This window comes from Canis lupus, chromosome 29, assembly GCF_048164855.1.
Source record: "Canis lupus baileyi chromosome 29, mCanLup2.hap1, whole genome shotgun sequence".
Lineage (NCBI taxonomy): Eukaryota > Metazoa > Chordata > Mammalia > Carnivora > Canidae > Canis > Canis lupus.
In genome coordinates, this window is record NC_132866.1 from 11227135 (window position 1) to 11251525 (window position 24391).

The following is a 24391-nucleotide window of genomic DNA, read 5'->3' on the forward strand; positions in this document are numbered from 1 at the left end:
GGAGAACATCCACCTCCAACAGACTCCCATAAAGACTACACAGAGGGGGCTAGAACGTGCACGGTCAATGCCCAAACCCAAGTGCCCACCCCAGCTCTAGCCAGGGAGGAACATTCTCTAAACGACAGCAGCCTCATTCACGGGAAGCTTCTCCAGTAGTCAGAGGTGCCCTGCAAAACAGCTCTGTAAGTCCTCACCAATAAATACACCCTGGAATGGGAAGAAAGTGAGTCTCAGAGAAGCAGCCAGGCATGGATCTGAGAGGGGCAGGAAAGGAATGCAGTTTCGCTGGGAGCGAGCACTTGCCAATATTCCAAACTGTGCTCTTTCAACAGGAGTGAATGCTATTAAATCATTACAGGAAGAAAAGGCACTGTTAGAAATGTTGTCTTTGGGGGATCCCTGGGTGGTGCAGCGGTTTAGCGCCCGCCTTTGGCCCAGGGCGCAATCCTGGAGACCTGGGATCGAGTCCCACGTCAGGCTCCGGTGCATGGAGCCTGCTTCTCCCTCTGCCTCTCTCTCTCTCTCTGTGTGACTATCATGGAATAAATAAATAAAATCTTTAAAAAAAAATGTTGTCTTTAAAACAAATATTTTGGGAGGGATACCTGGGTGGCTCAGCAGTTTGGCGCCTGCCTTTGGCCCAGGGCGCGATCCTGGAGCCCCGGGATCAAGTCCCGCGTCAGGCTCCCGGCATGGAGCCTGCTTCTCCCTCTGTGTTTCTGCCTCTATCATGAATAAATAAATAAATCTTTAAAAAAAAATCTTTCCCTCCCACTCTGGCCCTTCTTCCTTCTCTCTCTTAAAACAATAAAACAAATATTTTGGGATGGGACGCCTGGGTGGCCCAGCAATTGAGCATCTGCCTTTGGTCCAGGGCATGATCCTGGAGTCCCGGGATCGAGTCCCACATCGAGCTCCTTGCATGGAGCCTGCTTCTCCCTCTGCCTACGTCACTGCCTCTCTGCCTCTCTGTGTGTCTCTCATGAATAAATAAATACAATCTTAAAAAAAAAAAAAAAACTTAAAAAAGAAAAATCATTTAAAAAATAAAACAAATATTTCAATGAAAATCATACAACACACTTGGCTATGTTTCGCATTTCATGCCTAATAACCTAATTTCTTCCAGTGGCCCGAGGGTGTGATGCCCTTGCCCACCTGACATCCTCCCACAAGTCCTGAATGCAGCCACCCCTCCCCCATCTCACCTGGCTTCCACCCCTCACCAGTCCTTTGGGCCACCTCCTTGGGAGGCCATCCCTGACAGCATCACTGAAGCGAGGGGAAGGCTACATGGGGTTTCATTACACCGTCCCCCATACTTTTGTGTATGTGAAAATTTCCAGGACAGTCTCTTAAAAGTCACCTTTTAATAGAAATGACAGAAAAACATGGTAGTCATCTCAAGTATACCATTTCCACCTGTCCCTGAACCTGAACTGCAGCTCACCCTCTAACAAATCTGTTAGCTCATAGATGGGTCCTTGATAATCCCTGGTGTGTTTTATGTGTCGTCATATAGTTTCATACATACTGAACATATTTTATGGTAGTTTCCTAGAATATTAAGCATGTATAACTGTCCAAATTCTCTACCCTTGACCTGAGACTAAGAGAAGAAAATATGAAGTAAAGAGGCTGCATTATCTCACTAGCTCCCATTGGTGTTAACAAGGCAAAGTTATTTTCTAACTTTTCTGTGCTAAGCATCCTGCTATCTGCATGAAGCAGGCAAATCAGCATTAGCATCCCCACCCCAACTGGCTCCATCGCCCCTTGTTTTCCTTTCTAAGGACCGCCACCTCCTCCAGGCTGCCACGCTTCACACACCTGCATAGCTACTAGCAGCTCTCAACTCTGAGAAACCTGGCCCCAGTACGGCCCAGGACGACAGGAAGTGGTACCAGCCAGCCATGAAGAGTGCTCCTGGTGACAGATCAGTAACTGTGCTAAGAACAAGTGACATTCTGAGCGCTGCTAGCATGTCTGGCGCTGTCACATGCATGCTATTTCCGTTTGGTCTCACGACTGAGGATGAGGTATTTCATGGCAGAGCAAACTGACCAAAACCAAAAAATGCGTTGCCTGCCGAGAAAGTATTGCATGAGCAGCCACAGCTAGGAGCCTGGACACAAAGGCCGGTGGGCACCAGAGCTCTTTATGATGCTATCAAGGTTCTGGAGAACTCAACTTGGAGGTGAAATGCCAGGACAAGACTGATCGCCTGCTGGAAGGACAGACATCTGGGGGAGACAAATCAGCTGACGGTCCACCAGGGCTCCGTGGGGATGGATAACAGCAGGGACACCGTGCTGGCACCGCAGCTCCCCAAGGAGCTAAATTCTATCAACTCCTCTTGGAGGACCCACCTGCAGAATTGACTCCTTAAAACCAGAAGGCCAACCTACCAAGTTCTGAGAACTGTAACCTACAAAACCAATTGCTGGGACACCCGGGTGGCTCAGCGGTTGGGTGCCTGCCTTTGGCCCAGGCCGTGATCCTGGAGTCCCGGGATCAAGTCCCGCATCGGGCTCCCTGCGTGGAGCCTGCTTCTCCCTCTGCCTGTGTCTCTGCCTCTCTCTCTCTGTGTCTCTCATGAATAAATAAATAAAAATATATTTTAAAAAAGAAAACCAAATGCCCTGCAGTTCAATTCACCCTCTTCCCAGATGGCAAAATCTACACAGGAATCCAAGTCACCACCAGGGTATTCCTTGGTACACACTAAGGTAGTGAGATGCCTCACGTCACAGAAACCTAAAACAACAGCAATATAAATACCATGGCCAATCATCCTGGGTGTTCTGGGACAGTCCGGATTGCCGGCACCCTATTTACAGTGAGAGCATACGTCCTGAGTCTCTCACATGTATGATCTTCCTGCCAGGATGGTGGTTATCTACCCTCTGCCTCACTGCCAAGGCTCTATCCAGATCACACCTTTCCAATAATACACTTGCCTCAAAAATCAATACGACCTATGTAGTTCGTTATAATTACTCTGATTTTGAGGAACACCCTTACTTGGTAGAAACACACAGGTCTGTCGGAGCTGGGAAGTACTTTCCCCTTGTTACTCGACGAGTGAACCAGCCACATTATCATCATTTATGCTATGAGGACTCTGACCTCCAACTTTAGACACTGATGTTTTTTGTTTTTTGTTTTTTTTTGTCCCACACACTGCATATGAAACCCTTTCTGAAGAAGGAGAGCCCTGACCTTCCCACCTGGGCAAAGTGAGGGCATTAACCAGATTAGGGGCTGGAGTGGGAGGTCTCAGGAGGGGATGGGCTCTTGCTGGGGAAAGAGGTCATCAAGCTGGACTCAGCAGCTCTGCTTGCATCTAGATTGCATTCTGGAATTTGGTTAAAGTTCTCACTTGAAAAAGGGATTCTGCTGCTTTTTAAAAGTTCACAAACCACTGATCTGGATGGTTTCCCAAGGTCTTTTCCAAGTGTTAAATCATATTTTTGATCCTTAGAATTCTTTTATTCAAAAAATATTTGGAAAGTGCCTTACTATGTGACAAGACTGTGCTAGGCATGGTGGTACCAATAGTGAACAATATGCTAACAAGTGCAGATTCCACCCTCAGGGGACCTACTAATAGTTTAGCTTTTTGGGGTTTTTTGTTTAAGAAATTGAAGAGTAGGGTGCCTTAGTGGATCAGGTCGTGATCTCAGGGTCTCAAGATCAAGCTTCAAGTCAGGCTCTGTGCAAGACATGGAGCCTGCTTAACATTCTCTCCCTCTCTCTCTGCTCCCCATCACCCCACCCCACCCTGTGCATGCACACTCTCAAAATAAATAAAATCTTTAAAAAAAAAATTTAAGAGTAATATAAATATGTCCATAGGCAGAGTCACCAAAACACTCTAATTTATGTTTCAAGTATTAAAATCTCAAGATTCCTAAAATTTCTTTTGGCATTGGTTCAATTATTTCTTCTCTGCCCACAATAGTCAGAAGACATAGGCTGAATGATGCAGCTGAAACCAGCTATATATTGAAAAATCAAACTGGATTTTATTAAGTATATACAAATAACCTTTGGGGTGCCTGGGTGGCTCAGTCAGTTAGGCATCTGTCTTTGGCTCAGGTCATGATCCCAGAGTCCTGGGATCGAGTCCCACATCGGGCTTCCTGCTCAGTGGGGAGGCTGCTTCTCCGTCTCCCTCTGCCTGCAGCTCCCTGTGCTTATGCTCTCTGTCAAATAAATAAAATCTTTTTTTTTTTCAAATAAATAAAATCTTTTAAAACATATATTTATATACATAAATAAATATCTTTCTTCTATTTTGGGGAAGTACAAATTAAAAGAAAAACAGTAGTACTAGATCCAGAGACATAAAGGCCAAGAGGAGTCAGTGAAAAGTGTATTCCAGCCCCAATCTGCCACTAGATCTGCAGAGAAAGGCATGCAGTGTCATGTCCTCAGCTGCAGAAAGAGGTGGTTGGAAGGAATTTATGCTACCTGAGATCACTTGCAGCTCTAAAACGGTTCTGTCCTACTTCTATTATTAGGAGTAAATGCTATGAATTAAATACATACAGCAGGCACTCACAATGAAAAGTCAATAAATGCTGAAATCACAGAAATATTCAAGGAAGAAGAAAAATACAGACGTTTGCTGCTTTTTAAAAATGCAGTTGCTATTTTATTCACACTAATTAGAATATATACACAAAAAAATGTGTATCATGTTGCTTTCAAAAAATTCTATGTTCCATGAGAACTATGTAATAGACAGTGTAAAATGTTTCTACTGCATAACAAAAGAAGAAAAATCAGCATTCCCATGTAGTATTAGGAAAATATTTAAAATAATTTGAAGTTATAGTAAAACAAAGTGGAATATTACAGAACAGTCTTTTCAAGAAGTAGATTTATAGTCTAGAAGCAATACATTTCATACTTTGAAACACTTTGGTATAAGTGAAATTAATACAAAGGAAAAAAACCCAAGAAACTCTACTTTGGTTCTCACATTAATTAAAAGTTTAGCAACGAGGCAGCTGCACAGCTACCTCAGATGACAAAATGGGAAGCCTCCCATTTGCCCCCCACACCCCTGCTGGACATGGATGTGCCAGGAGAGCATGTCAAGGACTTCCGTGCTGCAGGAACATTTCACTTGCACAACTACGCACTGAGTGAGTGCTTGAAAGGCTTCATAAAACCTCAGATTCAGCTTGGAATATAAGCAATCTTGGCTACTTCCTCTTAGATACAGATGACTCCATGGTAAAGCAGCTCGGAGAACTACAACTCACATTTAAAAATAGAACATAAATTTTTGGAAAATCTTACTACTACAGTTTCTCAAGAAGTCCATACTTGAAAAAAAGAACATACTACATTAATTTTAAAAAATGCAAGTTTAATAGCCCATTGGCAATAGCTTTTTAAGAAACAGAAATAACCGCCTGCATGCCACAAATATGTCTTCATTGGTATCACGCGTCGCTTCGACAGCTGTACAACTAAACTGATCGGAGGAAATTTTAATTGCATCATTTGAAAAATTATGTTTTCTTATCTATACTGTCCACATGTGGTACTGATTTTCTTCATTGTCTTTCTGTTCTGTATGTTTTCTTTTAAGTGACTTCTTACTTGTGAGAATTCTTCCCGAGTAAATGCTGATGAACTGCTTTTCCATCATCCATCACGGGAGCAAACTGGGAATGTCCTCTGAAGGTTTACTCAGCAATGTAATTTCTACTCTGACTTTCTGGAAAGACAAGAAAGTCTTTAAAAGAAAGACAGAATCGTTGGTGAGATTTGCAAACTTACAGTAATAAAGCACAAAAGACAAAAGCACTGCTGTTCCTTCCTGAGTGAAGACAATATTCCATCGGGCACTCAGCACTGCCACATCTGCACTGTTGGCCGCCTCCGAAGAACACAGCCCGTGAGCACAAGGCCTCGTGGCTTCTGAAGGGACAGAGGGTGGCAGAGAGCATCCGGTGAGACTAATGGGCATGGGAGATCTTCAGAACGAAATGAGTACAGAAAGTAAAAGAAAAAATTTCTGTGAAGGTCATGTGAGGCTTTTTAAAGAACAATTCTAGAGGATCTCTGGATGGCTCAGTAGGTTAGTGTCTGCCTTCAGCCCAGGGCATGATTCCGGAGACCCAGGATCGAGTCCCACACGTCGGGCTTCCTGCATGGAGCCTGCTTCTCCCTCTGCCTGTGTCTCTGCCTCTCTCTGTCTCTCATGAATAAATAAATAAAATCTTTAAAAAAAAGAACAATTCTAAAAATGAATCGAGGAGATACACATAGAAGAATTATTCAACAGAAGTGCTCTACACTTAAATGAACCACGTAGAGAACTGTCGATATTCTAAATTAATAATTTTATAGTTTTATTATTATTATTTTTTAAAGATTTTATTTATTTATTCATGAGACACACAGAGCGAGAGACAGGCAGAGACACAGGCAGAGGGAGAAGCAGGCTCCATGCAGGGAGCCCGACGTGGGACTCGATCCAGGGTCTCCAGTATCACACCCTGGGCCAAAGGTGGCGCTAAACCACTGAGCCACCCGGGCTGCCCTAATTTTATAGTTTTTAAACCGTATCAGGAACTTAATTAAGTTCCCACCCAAATTTTATAATCAAGTATAAGAAGAGACAAAACAATGAACAGTGAATAAATTAGGTGTGAAATGAAAGGTTCTTAAGTTTTTCCTGTTAGGTGATTATTAAAATCCGAGAACTACATTGTTTGGGTTTTGTTTTGTTTTGTTTTGTCTTGCAGAAAGAAACTGTCAGGGGAACTTATGTCATTACAAAATTCACTTGGAACGAGAGCCAGGACTCATGGTATCCTAAGTCCCTGCACTACCAGACAGTAAAATCTACCAAGTTACAATCACCAAAACACCGTATTTCACTAAATGTAAGACACCATCAAATGTAAGACCGCTATTTTTTGTAACCACACAGAAACGAGGAAGGATACTTAGGATACAGAGTCTAAAAAGAGACAGAAGCCACAAAAAGTGGGGATACTAGATGGTTACAGCCTCAAGTGAGAGGTAAAGAAAAATAACCCTTCATCTACAAGGGCCAGCAAAGAAGTCTGCACACTTCTTCCTTGACAATGGTAAGAGGAGGAAAAAATATTCCTTGATATTTGAACTGGTCCCCCAGCTCTATAAGCCTACAAGTTTTGTGGTCTGAATTCACACTGGCAACATAGTCCAAAATATCTCAAGCAGAGAAATTAGCTTAAGCAGACTCAGGTTGGTAGCACTGCCTTAGTAAATGGCAGAAAAAAATGCAAACCATCTTGGGAAGAACTCAACTGTCATCCAAGCAACAGCTGTTTAGAAGATACAGTCCAAATTTAAAGATAAAATGTGGAATTTATAGGACTTGAAATCAGTGAAATATGGTTGGCAGATACATAAGTCAATGGAAGAGATGTCCAAAAGCCTCAAAAACAAATACTGGGTATACTTCTTGTGATTAGCTCTGGGTTATATATGGAAGTATTGAATCACTGTGTTGCACCCCTGAAATTTAACACTGTATGTTAACTACATTGGAATTAAGATTTTTTTAAAAATCAATTTTCTCATCAAAAAAAAAAAATAATAATACTGGGCATATAATAAAAATGTCAAACAACAGCATATCAGAGACCCATCATGTGACCAAAGGGTACATTTCAATATATGGCACAGGCCAAAAGAAACTAAGAAAAAATTAATTCCCTCTCTATTCTTCTACACTATAAAGTTGAGTGAATAACAAAACTGTTTAAGAACAAAAAAATTAAACATAATACTGAAATGATAATCTCAGAAGACTGGCCGACTTGTTTTTAAAACATGCTCTCTACCCATCCAGCCCCCCAAGAGCCAAGGCCTAAGCAAAAATAAAAGGCAAATGTCAAACTGGAAAACAACTCTACAGTGACAAAGGGTGAGTATCCTTAAAATATCACAACTATAAATCAGTTAGAAACAAAATACCTTACACCACACCTCCATACCTTTTGCTCAAAGGCCAAGGCTAGGCAACTGACAAGAAAGACAAATGAAGGAGGGCACTTGATGGGATGAGCACTGATTTATACTATATGTTGGCAAACTGAATTTAAATTTAAAAAAATATTAAAAAGACAAATGCCCAATGAAATATACCAAAAATGCTCCATTTTCACTAGTGACAGAAATATACACGTTTTAAAACAATGATAACAATTTGTAGATATCAAATCAGCAAAATTTTTAAAAATGGTAATATCCAGTGTTGGCAAGGATACAGGAAAACCAGCACTTATACAGACATGAAAATTGAGCAACCTTTCTGAAATGCAATTTAGCAACAGGTATAGATCAAAATCCTTTGAAAATGTACAATACTCTTAGATCCAAAAATGCTACATGTAGGAATGTCTCCCAAACAGATATGTGCAAAAGGTATATGAAACTACATGTCAGATTTATAATAAAGTTGGAAAAACATCCAAACACCCAACAATAGTAGATAACTATTTTAATAATTAGGACTACAAAATAGAATATAATGCAACTATTAAATATATCACTAGAGCATTGTTTATACTAGATCAGAATAACCTAAATGCCCATCAACAAAGAACTGGCTAAAAAACAGAAATACTGTAGCAGTCAATGGGATACTACATGACCATTACAAAGAATGAGACAGCTCTTATATTCTGATATATCTACATCCCTCTGTCTGAAATGATCTTTCCGCAGATACCCACTTGGCTCACTTGCTTCAATGACACATTATCAGTGAGAAGTGTCCCTCACCATCTTATACAGAACTTGTCCCATCCCAAGTTGCTCCCTCTCTGCTGCTCTATTTTTACCATCTGGCACACTGCAATCCTTTATTTACTGTCCATCCTCCCCCTGAGGAAAGAGGATCCTTGAAGGCACCAATGTCACCGCCTATCCGTATCAGTGCCTACGCTCCCCACCTTCATCTGGTACTAGGTTTGATGCATCCCTGATTCTTTTCTAAGGCTAAACACTTCACTTGGCCTTGACCCTTTCCCACACTGCCTTTTCAAGTATTTCCCTCCACAATTATTCCCTTTTGTTCTTGCCTTATCAATTTCATCCCCCAATACTGGATCATTCTCAGTAGCAAACAAACACACCTTAATATTATAATATGTCCCCGAGTCTTATTTCTATTACCTTTCATAGCAAAAAACTCTTTCCTCTCTGATCCTTTACATCTCCTCAACCCACTTTACCTCTGCCATGACATGAAAACACCTTTGTTTAATCAAGGTCACCAATGATGTACTACGCTTGCCTTAAGCCAATGGCCAAGTCTTGGTCCTCCTCTTCCTTGACCTCTCTGTCAGCAGCACTGGACACTGCTGACTACTCTCTTTTGAAGCAATCTTCTCTCAGCTTCCCTGAGACCACAAGCTCCCGAATCTTCTTTCACTTCAATGGTTCCTCCTTTACCAGATGACTTCTCTTCTCCACCTACACACTCCAAGGTGATCTCATCCCGTTTCTGACTTCAAATGGCCACATATATGCTGATGACTGATTTTAAAGTCATCATTTTTTTTAGGTCTGAACTTTCTTCCGAGCTTCAGGCCATCAGCTTCAGAACATCAACTACTGACTTAACAAAACTATTGATTCCTCCATCCCCTACACCCCACAAAAAACCCTGATATGTCCACAAGCCTTCTCAGGAAAAGGTACTACAATCCACCCAGTTGCTCACATCAAAATCCCAAGTCATCTTCAACTTCTTTCCTTTCTCCCTCATGATGAATTTATCTGAAGTCCCTGGCTTCACTCCCTCCAAAACAGATCTGCACTCAATCATCTCGCAATATCCCTACCACTGGAGCCCTCATCAGCATCACCACCAGGCACTTAACTATTCTCCCTCCCTCCCTCCTTGCTCAACACTCTGCCCTCCACCCAGCACCCAGGGCTTTCCTTCTGAAGTCTAAGCCAAGTCATATCGTTCCTCCCGTTAAAACTTCCATGTTTCCATCACACTCAGTAAGATGCAAAGATCTTACCAGCTCCCTCATAATCAGGCCTACCCACCTCTGACTCCTCTCCTCCTGTGTTCCCCTTCATTTATTACCCCCAGTCATACTGGTCTGCTTACTGTTCCTCAAAGGTGCCATGTCTGTTCCCATCTCATGATCTCTGCAGCTTCCCTTCCTTCTGCTTGGATCGTTTTCCCCATATCCTTAGAGTCTACCTCCCTCTCATCTTTCAAATTTCAACTCCAATGTCATCATCCATTGTCTTCCCCAGAAGCAACCCATCACTCACATCTTCCTATTTTTATCTCCACAAGACCTATCAATATCTGAAATTTACTTATGGATCAGAGCACAAGTTTACTATCCATCTCTTCCCAGTGGGGGTAAATTCTTTAAAGGTGAGAATGCTATCTTATTTTCCACTTATCACCAACACAAAAACTGGTGCCTGGCATATAGTTAAGTACCAAATAAATATTTGCGAAACAAATGAGAGACTATTTTATAATTGAACATCTGAACTGGAGTAGCTTCTGACATTACCTTTATTTTAGTACTGTAATATCAGAAATGGTGAGAACTGATAAAACTGTATAAAGAGGCTGGCTGCAAAATGGCTTTTCAGACCTCTTACCCACTCTGTACTAACATCCCCTAATATAAATTAAGAAATGAGCTAAGTGCACATTAATGGGAAATTGGCTAAATAAGATGGACTATACACAATAGATTACTATGTAACCATGGAAGAGAATGAAAAAGATACAAACTAATAAGGAAAAGCATACAAGTTAGAAGGCTGATAGAAAATATCAAGTTGCAGGCAGCCCTGGTGGCTCAGTGGCTTAGGGCCACTTTTAGCCCAGGGTGTGATCCTGGAGACCCAAGATCGAGTCCCACATCAGGCTCCCTGTATGGAGCCTGCTTCTCCCTCTGCCTTTCTATCTCTCTCTCTCTCTCTCTGATGAATAATAAATAAATGAAATCTTTAAAAATAAAAAAGAAAAAGAAAATATCAAGTTCCAAAACAATACTGTCAAATGAGATCTTTGTTTTTACCTGCACACACATTTGATTAGATATGCACAGGGAAATCTAAGGAAACCCTACTGAAAGTGGTTATCTCACCAAAATAAGAAGGTGGAGGCTGAACTTAACATTTATTATTAGAAAATTCAAAAGTGCCAAGAACTGCTTTTGAGTTCACAGTTTAGAGCTCAACCACTTGTATTTAATGCTTTAAAGGCTTTAAAATTTCTTTTTTTTCTTAAGATTCCATTTATTTATTCATGAGAGACAGAGACAGAGAGAGAGGCAGAGACACAGGCAGAAGGAGGGAGCCATGCAGGGAGCCCAATGTGGGACTCGATCCCAGGTCTCCAGGATCACGCCCTGGGCTGAAGGCGGCGCTAAACCGCTGAGCCACCCAGGCTGCCCTAAAATTTCTGTTTAACACTACCTATTCTTTTAAGTGATGCATAATCTAGTGAGGATGATGAGCTACCACCATACACCTGTCAGAATGGCTACAATTAACAATATAAGAAACAACAGCTGTTGGTGAAGATGCGGAGAAAGGGGAATTCTCTTGCACTGCTGGCAGGAATGCAAACTGGTATGGCCACTCTGGAGAATAGCACCGAGGTTCCTCAAAAAACTAAAAATAGAACTACCCTACCATCCAGCAATTGTTCTACTAGGTATTTACCCAAAGGATATAAAAATACAGATTTGAAGGGGTATATGTACTGTGATGGTTATAGCAGCACCATCCACAATAACCAAATTATGGAGAGAGCCCAACCAAATGTGATGGACTGATGAAGGGTTAAAGATGATGAGGTATATGTATACAATGGAATATTACTCAGTCACCCAAAAGAATGAAATCTCACCATTTGCAAACTGAGGATCGATGGACTCAGGCGGATGGGGATGGGTTAGATGGCTGATGGGTATTAAAGAGGGCACTTGTTATGATGAGCACTGGGTACTGTATGTCAGCAGTAAATTACTGAATTCTATTCCTAAAGCCAATATTGCACTGTATGTTAACTAAAATTTAAATAAAACTTTTAATAATAATCTAGCAAGGAAAAAGAGGGGTCAGGGGTCTCAGGAAGACAGGAATGCAGTGTGTCTGGCTCGCAGGTTGGCTCATTCATCATAGGTTTGCCCCCTCTCTATTCCTTCCCTCTATAAAGACTGGGGTGCATAAAACATTGCTTTTACAATCCTCCCTGGAGCCTGGGTTTGGAGGAGACATGGAATATGTGGCACAAGCTTAGTCAATAGGCATGAGTGAATTCTGGGACACATTTTTGCTTTCCTAATTAAAAGGAACAGATATAACTGCCAATGTCCTTTCCTCCTGATTCTTGTCTTGAACGTACACACAGTGCCTGGAACCGCAGCAGCTGTCTTGTAATTATGGAGTAAGAGCCACATATAGGTAAAAAGATGCCAACAATGTGGGCATAACACATGAACTCTTCCCATTACACAAGAAAAATAAACCTCTATTCATTTAAGGTACTGTGAGTCAGGTTCTGTTTCTACAGCCAAAGGAATTCCTAGCTGATATTCCTAGGAATATCTTGTAGAAAGAAACCAAAAATAAAAGAACTCAAATAAAAGCAGACGGAATTAGAAAGAAAACTGTTAACATATCAAAAATGTAGATTGCAAATCAATTCCCCTCCTTAACATCTCTATTCTGAATTTTTTAAAAAAGAAAAAAAAAAACAAAACACCAGGAAGAAACAGAAAAGAGAGAAAATTATAGTCAACTTCAACACTATAAAAAAGACTTCAGACTTTTTTTATATATATATAAAAGACCCTGACTGGTTCAGTGAGTGGAGCCTGTGACTCTTGATCTCAGGGTCATGAGTTCTAGTCCCATGTTGGATGCAGAGATTACTTAAAAAACAAAAAACAAACAAAAAAAACACCTAACAACAAAAAAAAAGATTTTAGAATGAAACATTCAGATTGTATGCACACAATAAAGATAAACTCACACAGTGAGGCTGAAGTCCAATCAATGCTGGGGCTGTTCTGGACTAATGTTCATTGTTCGATAAATTTCTTTAAGTAACAACAGGGCAGTATCTTCAGATTCCCTATCACAAAGAAAAGAACATGTTTACTTTGGAGACCATTAGTAGAAATTAACCTCTATGCATACCGGTGCATACCTGTGGAAAACGCAGCTTTTGTTTTATTCAACCCTACCTAAGAAAGGCAAATGAAAATAAGGTAGTATAGTCTTAAAGCTGTCCTTAAAAACTGGATGGATACTGACCAGCTACAAAACAGCTGTGTTGCAATTCTCCATGGTGACAGGGGATATATGAAAGGATGGCTTTTCAAAGTCCCTACCACTTCCATTCTGTGAAAGGTACCCCTACAAAAATCAGTGTGCACGTACTAAAGTCCTTTGGTAAAAGGCAGATGACACACTGCCATCTTGTGGATAATAAAATAACGGGGGAAAATACGGATTTTGAATATATGGCCATTGAAATTAATATTTCATCGTAAGTGATAAATCGGCAAAAGAGTCTCCCCTAAAACTGCTGTATATGCCAGCACCTACAGGCCGCGTGAATGTTATCAAAGAAGAAACTACTTACCAATAGCACAAATGACTCTGAAGAGCGAAAAGATATTCATTAAAACTCTCTATTGGCTTTTCTTGAAGAACGTAGTCAATTCGGCGGCCTCCGTTTAGCATTCCAACCTTTCCTAAGTAGTCCTCATCCTTGGAAAAATCTGGACTTTCAACAATCTTTTCTGCTAAAATTTAAACCATTTCAATATCAAAGTCAATCACTTAATCATTATCCTTTGACTTTAGCTGACTTTCTGGGCTCAAGAGAATATCGCTTGACACACGTAGCAACCTGGGGAGATACCAGGCTCACTTCCCATTCCTCCAAAGAGCCAGGAGAAGGAAGAGGGGCTGGTTACCCGAGAGAGGAGAAAGAGCCAACGAGCTGACAGTTTTGAAGAAAAGGGGTGAGAGAGCATTGTAGAAAGAAAGGAAACAGAATTAGAATCTGAAGAGAGTCAAAAGCATCATGGCACAATGACCTGACAATGCAGATAAAGTCTATAATAAAACGACAAAGGTAGACAACATCAGAAGATATTTTCTCACAGTGGGTCTTTAAAATGCCTGAATACAAGCTTTGCTCTTAACTCTGATATTCCACTCTGGCCTTAGGAATCTCAACAAAAACAAGATTGCAGAGTAAAAAGTCCAGCAACTAACTATCAGGCAAAACCCTGGAAAAAGAATGGCATCCATGTTGAAGTACAGTTTATCACAACAGATTTTCCTTTATATAAAAAAAAAAAAAAAAAAACAACCTCCATATTTTAACAAAAAAGACCAGAATGGAAAAGCATCATTAAATAATTCATAATGTATACAAATAATTCATTATGTTTACAAATAACATTTGTACTAGAAAATGCCTCAAATGCCAAATTTACCTTCAACTACTTGTTTTTCTTCTTCTTCTTTGATTTGATGGGCCACTTTTTCCAGTTCTTCTTGCAGCTGAGTTGAAGAGGTGTGAGCGCGGGCAAATTCGTTTAATGTCTGCCAAGCGCTTTTCAGGGAGCTAATAAAACCCTGCTTCAAATCAGATCCCATACGAGAGAGACTGTCTTTCAACTCTAAAGAGATGAAGATGACACATCAACTTAATTAGTCACAAGGTGAAATTCTGTGCCATAAAAATTCAAAGTTAACACTCTTCTCAGACTGGATGAATCCTCTCTTAAACGCCAAACACTCAGAGTTTCTCACCCAAGAACTCTCAACATATTAAAATGTTTTATAGAGGCTTATTCTGTCATCTTTTTTAATAACCAAAGCTAATCCAGGCAAACTGTATAAATTCCCTCTCTCGACAAAAGGAAAAAAAAAAAAAAAAGAAGAGGGAAGGAAGAGTTCAAATACTATAAAAATGTAGACACGTTCATGTGCTTTTTTTTCTGTAAGTTAAAAAAAATGGGCCCACAAGATAAAAAAGATGACTGCTTTTCTTATCTGTAATGGTAAAATGGTTTTGAGAATTTGAGATTCTAATATAACCACAATATAAACCTCTGATTTAAAAATGAAGAAACCTCTGCCCCTTCATTTTTCCTACTTTTGTCTAATAAATCCTTTTGATTTTAAGGTATGTATCAAATTTCCCATTTTAATCCCAAAATAGTTAAATATTTTTTAAAAAATGATGTAAGAAAAAAAAAGAAAGAAAATCCAATTTTAAATAAAAGGGCATGATCACATACCCCCTCTTCTCCACTGCACTCCCATCCCTTCCACCCAAACCTTTAAGCCCCTGGATGATACACACCATTAACAGGCATAAGAGAAACCTAAACCCCATTTGGAATTCTTACTGATCCATTATGTTTAATGAATGTTTTTAATTGGAAAAGTTTATCTATTTAGCAAGGAAGTAACAGCTCAGTTGACTTAGCATCAAGTTTATGTCTTGTTGGTCCTTAGTTCAAGTGTTACTCTGCTTCCCAACTCCAAAAATTATGGCCAAATTCTATCAAAATCTATAGGTATATCTCATCACTTTATTACCAACATCCCCCATTCCTAAGTATTTCAACCATCAGAACGTCGCATCTAGAACAAAATATTCAAGGAGAAGCAACTCACTCAAAACTTTATAGCTCTTCTGAACATTTAATAAACAGGCTCTAAACACAGCAGGCTCTTAAATAAAATTAATTTTGTCAGAAAGGACCTGGTGTTAAGATTTTCACAGTTCAATTACAAGTGACAGGAAAAACATACTTCATTAGGACTAACAGATTACAAAATGACAGGAAGGAAACAAGCTTTTATAGTATTTGCTTTTTACCTAAATGAAGTCTTTTTCTGCCTTTGTGATGTGGAATGAGAACTGCTTTCAGGTCCAAATCTGGAACAATCATAGGCTCTAATCTATACGCCACTGGATCAAGCTGTAAAGAGAAGAATTGGAAATTTTGGAAAAGCTCTCTTATCTTCAGTTATGTATCTTGATTGTATGACAAAATAGATAACTAGCAAACCAGAGATTTTGATTTTTTTTCCCCACAAGTCATTCACCTACTGGTAATTATAAGACGACTTCTAAGTTTGTGAGGAAAACTACTTTGCAAGCAAAGCAACAGAATTATTTCCTTGAACAAAGGCTTTCTGGCAGAAAAGTTTATTGGTTGGTATCAGACTATTCTCTCTTAGGACAGAGAGCTGGGTGTACATCAAAATCAGAATTAGTTCCTAAGAAAAAAGAATCTGAAAATCTATTAGGATGATTTATCTATATTGGTGTTTCTATGTAGATGTTTTATCTTCTTCAAAATAGGAAGTAGTTCAAGTCACTCACTGGATGATAAATATTGAAGAATCCTTTACACGTAGGAAGCCTGTAGTTCTCATCTATCCTATCCACTCCTCGAATAGTGAGGAACATACCAATTGGAGATCCCAAGGCAAAGAAAATCTCTGGTTCAAAGTCTAATGAGTTGTAAACAACAGAAACCTAGAAAGAATAAAAAATACAATAAAAGATCATCATTCCAATGTCATACAATAAAAAATTCGAAAGTTCAAGCTGGAACTGCTTAGTTGAAAGCATCTCAACACAGATGATGCCACTCAAGTATGGCTTATAATGCTTAAAATCGCTGTCATTATTTTTTTTTTAAGGTTTGATTGATTTATTTACAGAGAGAGAGCAAGCAAGCACAAATAGGCAGGGTGGCAGGCAAAGGAAGAAGGAGAAGCAGGCTCCCCATTGAGCAGGAAGCTCAATGTGAGGCTTGATCTCGGGACAGAGATCCTGAGGGGGAGAAAAATGCCTAGAAGACATAGGAGAAAACATCTAAGCTCTCTAATGCTCAGAAAGACAATGAGACATCTTTTTTCCTACATGGTTATCAGAGAGAGAGAGAGATGAAATACTAAAAAAAAAAAGTAAAAATCTTCTGTTTTCATGAAAAAGTCATTTCTTCAGAAGGAAGCGATAAAAGTGCGAACACCACCTATCTGTAAAGGACAATGCAGCACCAGTGTTGGTGAGGACAGAGGAGAGGGGTCCATCCTATAGAGTGTCCACAAGAGTACAAACTGGCACAACCTTTCCAGGGGCAAGTACAAGTAACTACCAGAATTTTCAGGTGTACATTCTTGGGACCTCCTATCCCACTTCTACTTATTTAAATGAAGGAAATAAAGAATGAGCACAGAAAACTGGTTTTAAAGTGTTCATCACTGGAATGCTTTAAAAAAGTGAAAAACTAGAAATTGCCTACACATCCTATGTTATGGGTTGAACTGTGTCCCCCACAAAATAGACACATGTACCAAATCAAATTAAAATAAGGTATTTAGGTGGACCCTAATCCAACATGATTGGTGTTGTTATAAAAAAGGAAAACCTGGCCACACAGACTAACAGGGGAGATGGTGCAGATGCAGGGAGCAGCCATGGGAAGACGTGGGTCTGGAGAGTTGCATCTAGGAGCCAAGGAGCCCCTGGCAACCCGCCAAAAGCCGGTAGAGGCCAAGAAGGGTTCTCCCTTCTTCAAAGGGAGCATGGCCCTACTGACACCTCGCTCTGGACTTCCTGCGTCTAGAACTGAGACAATAAATTTCTGTTGTTTAAAGCCACCCAGTGTGTGATAACTCCGTTAACAGCAGCCCAAGCAAACTAATACATCCAATAAGTAAATGACAAAATAAATCATTATCTCTCCAAACAGTAAGACAAAATAGTCATTACAAATGAGAGAACTATGTACTGACATAAGAATATATTCATAATTCAGTGTTTGAAAGCATCAATATAATGTTTTGGTAAAACATTATATGGAGTATTTTCCTATTTTTTGTTAAAACATATACATAAATACATGCTTAAAAAAAGCCTAAAAGGCCTTGTTCAAACAGTTCATAGTAGTTAGTTCTGGCTAAGGAAAGTATAATATTTTTTCTTTTTTCCTGCTTGAGCAGAGTTTCTTGGTTTTCTGGCAATGAATGATGCACACAGGCTATTGTTTACACTGCCCCACAACGTTCTAGGTAACAGATCCTACTAGCCCACAGTGGCCCACCCACAATGGGGGTGGCATGTGACTTGGGTTGGGTCAATACCTGTGCTCCATTCCCCAAACAGTACAAATTGGCCAAAATGGGCCCATAACTAAAACCACATCAAGTAAATTTTTCTAACTGGACCTCCAGGGGAGGCTTCTTTTCCTCTGTGGTCATAAAGCTTTAAAGAGATGAGCCAATAGACAATGATACCCATGGCTCCAGGTTCATGGAGAAGGCCAGCCCAGAGAGGGGCACACAGTGAGTGTCCTGGCCACATAGAGCCCCCATTTCCACAAATCTCCTTCTATACTCTGATCCTTCACAGTTAAGTGAGGAAATACCTGCTCTTTATCTGCTAAAGTATGCTCAAGTTTGCTCATATCTAAAAAGAAAGACATTTTATGGGGCACGTGGGTGACAGGCAGTTAAGAGCCTGCCTTCGGCTCAGGTCATGATCCCAGAGTCCTGGGATCAAACCCCACACCAGGCTCCCTGCTCAGCAGGAAGTCTGCTTCTCTTTCTACTCCTCACTCCACTCATGCTCTTTCTAACAAAATAAATAAAATCTTTAAAAAGGAAGACATTTGTGCATGGAGCCTGCTTCTCCCTCTGCCTATGTCTCTGCCTCTCTCTCTCTCTCTCTGTGACTATCATAAATAAATAAAAATTAAAAAAAAAAATTTAAAAAAAAAAAAAAGGAAGACGTTTTAAAAATGCAATCTTTATCAATGAATTAGGTTTAAAAGCTTGAACAGGCTACTGCAAACATCCTGTTCCATTTTCTGCCTTCTTTAAATCAGTCATTAATTCACTTCTGATAATGGAACCTTACAGACACAACTATAAATAAAACTTCTAAGCCATTAAGATATAAGTACGTTAAAGTATATTATTAAATGTAGCACTGCTGACTCCCTAGGTTGATTTTTATTGAAAATTTTCTGAAAAAGAAAAAAAAAAACTTCTGCAAGAGAAGAAATGTAAATCCAAAAAAATATAAGTGAATACATCAAGTTTATCTCACAGAAATTTAAGTATTTAGTAGTCCCCCCTTACCCAAGGGGATATATTTCAAGACCCCCATTGGATGCCTGAAATCTCAGAAAAACTGTACTCTATATTCTATGTCTTTGCTCATATGTACCTACCTACAATAAAGCTTAACTTATAAATTAGGCAGGGTAAGAGACTAACAATAACTAATAATACAATAGAACAATTATCACAATATATTACCATAAAAGTTATGTGAATATAGTCTGTCTCTCTCGAAACGTCTTCTTGTCCTGTACTCAGCCTTCCTGTGATGATGTAAGATGATAAAAAGCCTACTTGATGAGATGAAGTGAGGTGAATGATGCAAGCTTTGTGATCCAATGTTAGGCTACTAGTGACCTTCTGACCATATGTCAGAAGGAGGACCATACCATGGGCTTTCAGACCACAGGTGACCATGGGTAACTGAAACCATAGGAAGCTAAACCACAGGTAACAGGACAAGTGTGTTCACAACATGATTTTCTATCACCACTCTGTTGCTAGTGGCTATGAGAGACTAATGTTATAAAATAATGAGCAGTGGAAAAAATAAAGATAAATTTCAAAATAAATAAAATATTTTATTGAAAGAAGCATACCATCTTATGGACAGAAAATCAGTTTTCTTCACCCTCCATAAATGTTGATTATTTTAAGAATTTAAAGCCAACTCCAACGAAAAAGATACACGATTCCAACATAAAATATGCAGCCCTAATCAACATGCAAACTTACCTGTCCAGTGCCAACTTCAAAAGATTCATAATCAACATGCACAGAAGACACATAAGCACCAACTGGAAGTTTCCTTTTGGACTCGTTAGATTCTGAGGGAAGAGAAGCCATTTCTTTAGCCTTCTGGCCACTCTCCTCTTGTCCCTTTGTCGAAGCCGCCATCACTGCCTTCTTTTCTGATGCTGCTTTTTTCTGTTCCTGTGAAAACATCAACATTTCATAATTCATAACATGACTCTGAGGCAAAATTAATCAGCTATCACTACAGAACATGCTATCTCAATGCTAAGGAATGATCAGTAATTTCTTAGGCAGTGTGGTGTTCACAGAAATGTCCTTAGAGATGTACATAACATTTAGGGGGAAAAAATGCCATGATTTATATAATTTACTTTAAAATTCTTAAGAAAGGGAAGCATGGGTGGCTCAGTGGTTGAGCGTCTGCCTTTGGCTCAGGGCGTGATCTCCTGGTCCTGGGATCGAGTCCCACATCAGGCTCCCTGTGCCTGTGTCTCTGCCTCTCACTGTTTCTCATGAATAAATAAAATCTTTAAAAAATAAAGTAAAATTCTTGGAAGAAAAAATGAAGAGACTAAGAAAAAACAGCAAAACAGCTACAATTAAATCCAAATGCTGGTCTCTTGAGCTGGCGAATTGAGTGCTGCTGTTCCGCCCTGGAGCCGCTGCGCCGCCGCCACCGGGATCATGGTGTTCTACTTCACCAGCAGCAGCGTTAACTCCTCAGCTTACACTATTTACATGGGAAAGGATAAATATGAAAATGAAGATCTAATAAAGCATGGCTGGCCTGAAGATATTTGGTTTCATGTGGACAAACTCTCTTCGGCTCATGTATACCTTCGATTACATAAGGGGGAGAAGATAGAAGACATTCCAAAGGAAGTCCTGATGGACTGCGCCCATCTTGTGAAGGTGAATAGCATTCAAGGCTGCAAGATGAACAACGTTAATGTGGTATATACACCGTGGGCTAATCTGAAGAAAACAGCTGACATGGATGTGGGACAGATAGGCTTTAACAGGCAGAAGGATGTGAAAATTGTGACTGTGGAGAAGAAAGTGAATGAGATCCTGAACCGGTTGGAAAAGACCAAAATGGAGCGGTTCCCTGACCTAGCAGCAGAGAAGGAATGCAGAGACCGGGAAGAGAGGAATGAGAAAAAAGCCCAAATTCAGGAGATGAAAAGGAGAGAAAAGGAAGAGATGAAGAAGAAGCGAGAAATGGACGAACTAAGGAGCTATTCATCACTGATGAAAGTTGAGAACATGTCTTCAAATCAGGACGGCAATGACTCTGATGAATTCATGTGAATGGAGGAAAGGACCTTTGAAAGATGTGAATTGCAGGACAGTTTCAGATGGTCTGATTTCACCTGTATTCAGAAATACAAAAAAACAAATTCTACCTTCATTCTGCACAAATACTACCAACGTTGGAGTTAAAAAAAAAAAAAAAAAAAAAAGTGTTCCCTTTTTTGCTGACAGAAAAGGATCAGATATTTATAATATATTTGGACTTGAAAACAGCATATAACTTTAGGAAAGTGAAAATATTTTTGCTGAAACATGTCTTGGTACCTCATGAAAGTTGGCTGCCCCTATTCCTGGGATAGACTTTAGAACAAACCAGCTCTGCAAAGTATTTGTTCCTGTGATCTGTCCCTGAAAACAGATGTCTTGAAAAACTTTTCATATTTCTTAAAATAGCTTCACTTCTGTTAAGAAGAAAAAAAAAAATCCAAATGCTGCCTATCATTATTCATTCTACTTTTCTATATAAAGTTTTAATACAAAATGCCAACTTCTTCCTTTATGATCTCAGCTTTAGACAGATTAAAGTATCATATAATTGTAAAATACATACTTCCTATAAAGGTGTAGATTTGGGGAGAAATTTCTTCATTCAACATATTTACACCCATTATGTCTGCATGGAGCCACTGACAAGTTTTCCTCAAAAACATTTCAGAAGAACAGATAAGCATACTGTGGTCACACAACAGAATAACTACTCAGAAATAGAAAAGAATGAACTGCAAATGACACAGTACTTGGATGAATCTCAAAAATAGCATTTTGAGTAAAAGAAGCCAGACACCAAAGAATACGTAACACTGATCCCATTTACATGAACTTGCAGAACAAGCAAACTCAACAGTGATGGAAACCAGAGTAGCGTCAAGAGAGTGGGAGGAGCGGCCTAGGAAGAAGCAGGAGAGAACTATCTGGTGACAGAAATGTTCTAACTCTTGTTTTAGGTGCAAAAAGTTTCAAAAAGATTACACTGGTACACAAAGTTTCAAAACTTACTATGCTGAACACTTAAGATCCATATATTTCCATAAATAAGGAAATGAACCAAAGCTTTAGGAGCATCTGTGGAACCAGGGTATCTCTGTAACAGTGAGATCAAATCCACTCACTGACCACAGCCTGACACAGCAGCCAGCATGTCAGGGGAATGTGAATAGCTACCACGGGGGAACTTGCCCATTTGCCACAAGCCCACATTTTAGTGGCTTGTACTCCCCAAGCTGCACAAGGCTATGTATGTCTCTATTGAAACAGTCACCCCGTGGCACCTGAACAAAACAGCTGGCCAAATCAAGCTTGTCTATTAATGATTCCCAAACACTAGGATATTGGGAAACAAGTCCAAGTGGCTAATTCAGTAGGCAATATAGAAGAAATAAAACTGTCTGCCACCCTTCTTTTCCACTTCCTATTATACCCCCATCCTCTCTCACTGAGTCACTGAATAATTACAATGAGTGTTCTGTCCTACAGCAGTGGTTCTCAAACAATGTTCCCTCAGAAAATGAAGCAAGAGGTTTACTGCACTAAAATGCAGCTACGGCCCAATTCACAAAAAAAATTTTTAAATTAAGTCAATTCAATTAAAAAATGGGCAGAGGATTTGAATAGTTCCCCAAAGAAGACATACATACACACGGCAGGTACATGAAAATATGTTCTATATCATTAATCATCAGGGAAATGCAAATCCAACCCATAATGAAGTATCTATCACCCAACAACTATTTGAAAACAACGGATTTTGGAGATTTCTATAAAATTAATTTAATAAATGAAAATTAGGGGCTCCTGGGTGGCTCAATCAGTTAAATGTCGGCCTTCAGCTCAGATCACGATCTCAGGGTCCTGGGATCGGGCCCCATGTCAGATTCCCTGCTCAGTGGGGAGTCTGCTTCTCCCTCTCTCTCAGCATCTCCCCTCTTCCTGCTCATCGTTTCATGTCATGCTCTCTCTCTCAAATAAATAAAAGCTATAAATAAATAAATAGAAATTAAATGTAACAAGTGAGTTTTTCCGTAGTTGCTCTATTTCTTTTTACACTCTTTTTAGCTGTTTTGTTTTGTAATAAGTTTTACTTTTTGGGGTGCCTGGGTGGCTCAGTTAAGTGCCTGCCTTCAGCTCGGGTCATGATCCCAGGGTCCTGGGATCAAGCCCTGAGTTGGGCTCCCTGCTCACCAGAGAGTCTCCTTCTCCCTGTCCCACTGCCCCTCCTCCCTGCTTGTGCTCTTTCACTCGTTCTCTTTCAGACAAATAAATAAAATATTAAAAAAAAAAGAATTTTTGCTTTTTGGTTATTATTTAATGAGATTTTAGTGGGTCTATTCTTATCTCTTCAGATGATGAGAACTAAGAAGGGAGAAAATGAGCTAACATTAGCTTAACTTCTATGCATTAATTCAACCCTTTAAGGAAGGTAGCATCATTTGCATTTTAGAAATTAGGGAAACCAAGAATCTGAAAAGTTAAGCAAATTCATCATGAATAAGGAGTTAAAAACGGTTGAACTGGGTAGCAGGATGACCAATTCATCCAACTATCCAAGGCTTACCCAGTTATTGCACCAGGAAATCCCCAAATACCAATATTAAAACTAAAAGTCCTTCATCATTCTCTGTCTCAGGAAAACCAGGATGGTCAGTTACCCTAACTGGGATTGATATCTGGTTCTGGCTGACTCTAAAGTCTACACTATAAATTAATTAATTAATTAATTAATTAATTAAATAAATAAATAAAGTCTACACTTCCATCAGCTCTACCACTATGCCCTTGAGCAGGGAGCACACCAGTTGGCCCAACCACACTGGTATTAACGAAAACTTCCAAAATATAAACAAGCTAGTCAAATTATGAGTTTTGGTTTCAGTTTTAAGGGCAGAAATGAACTTACCAGTTTAACTGCTTTCTGTTTTACAAAGTTAGCTATCTTCTTTCTGGGTCCAAGAGGTATGCCCATTTCCTTCAGGTCATCAACTGTACACATAAGCTTTAAAAGAAAACAGACAAACAAGCACATTAGTTAATCTAATGATAGATGAAACTGGAATCAGGAAATGATAAAAAGGAACCATCCCATTGAAATCAATCTAAGAGCCAGTCAATTTTTTAAAGTTAATTTGTTTTTAGATCA

At 39.6% G+C, this 24391-nt stretch overlaps 1 protein-coding gene and 1 pseudogene across 5 annotated transcripts in view; one reads left to right on the top strand and one right to left on the bottom strand.

Moving 5' to 3' along the window:
- Nucleotides 1–5365: 5365 nt before the first annotated feature.
- Nucleotides 5366–24391, bottom strand: part of SEC23IP (SEC23 interacting protein) — a 38978-nt gene continuing 19952 nt past the window's right edge. The window contains exons 12-19 of one of the 5 annotated variants that reach the window (XM_072805094.1): nt 24152–24247; nt 19924–20121; nt 16439–16594; nt 15929–16031; nt 14532–14717; nt 13667–13826; nt 13052–13153; nt 5366–5740 (exon numbers count right to left, since the gene is read on the bottom strand). In XM_072805094.1, coding sequence (XP_072661195.1) covers nt 13072–13153; nt 13667–13826; nt 14532–14717; nt 15929–16031; nt 16439–16594; nt 19924–20121; nt 24152–24247 — 981 coding nt within the window. In that variant the 3' untranslated portion in view covers nt 5366–5740; nt 13052–13071. Of the gene's footprint in view, nt 5944–13051; nt 13154–13666; nt 13830–14531; nt 14718–15928; nt 16032–16438; nt 16595–19923; nt 20122–24151; nt 24248–24391 lie in introns of all 5 variants that reach the window. The other 4 variants (XM_072805093.1, XM_072805089.1, XM_072805090.1 and 1 more) reach the window with 4 other exon arrangements.
- Nucleotides 20564–21631, top strand: LOC140620772 (coiled-coil domain-containing protein 25 pseudogene; annotated as a pseudogene).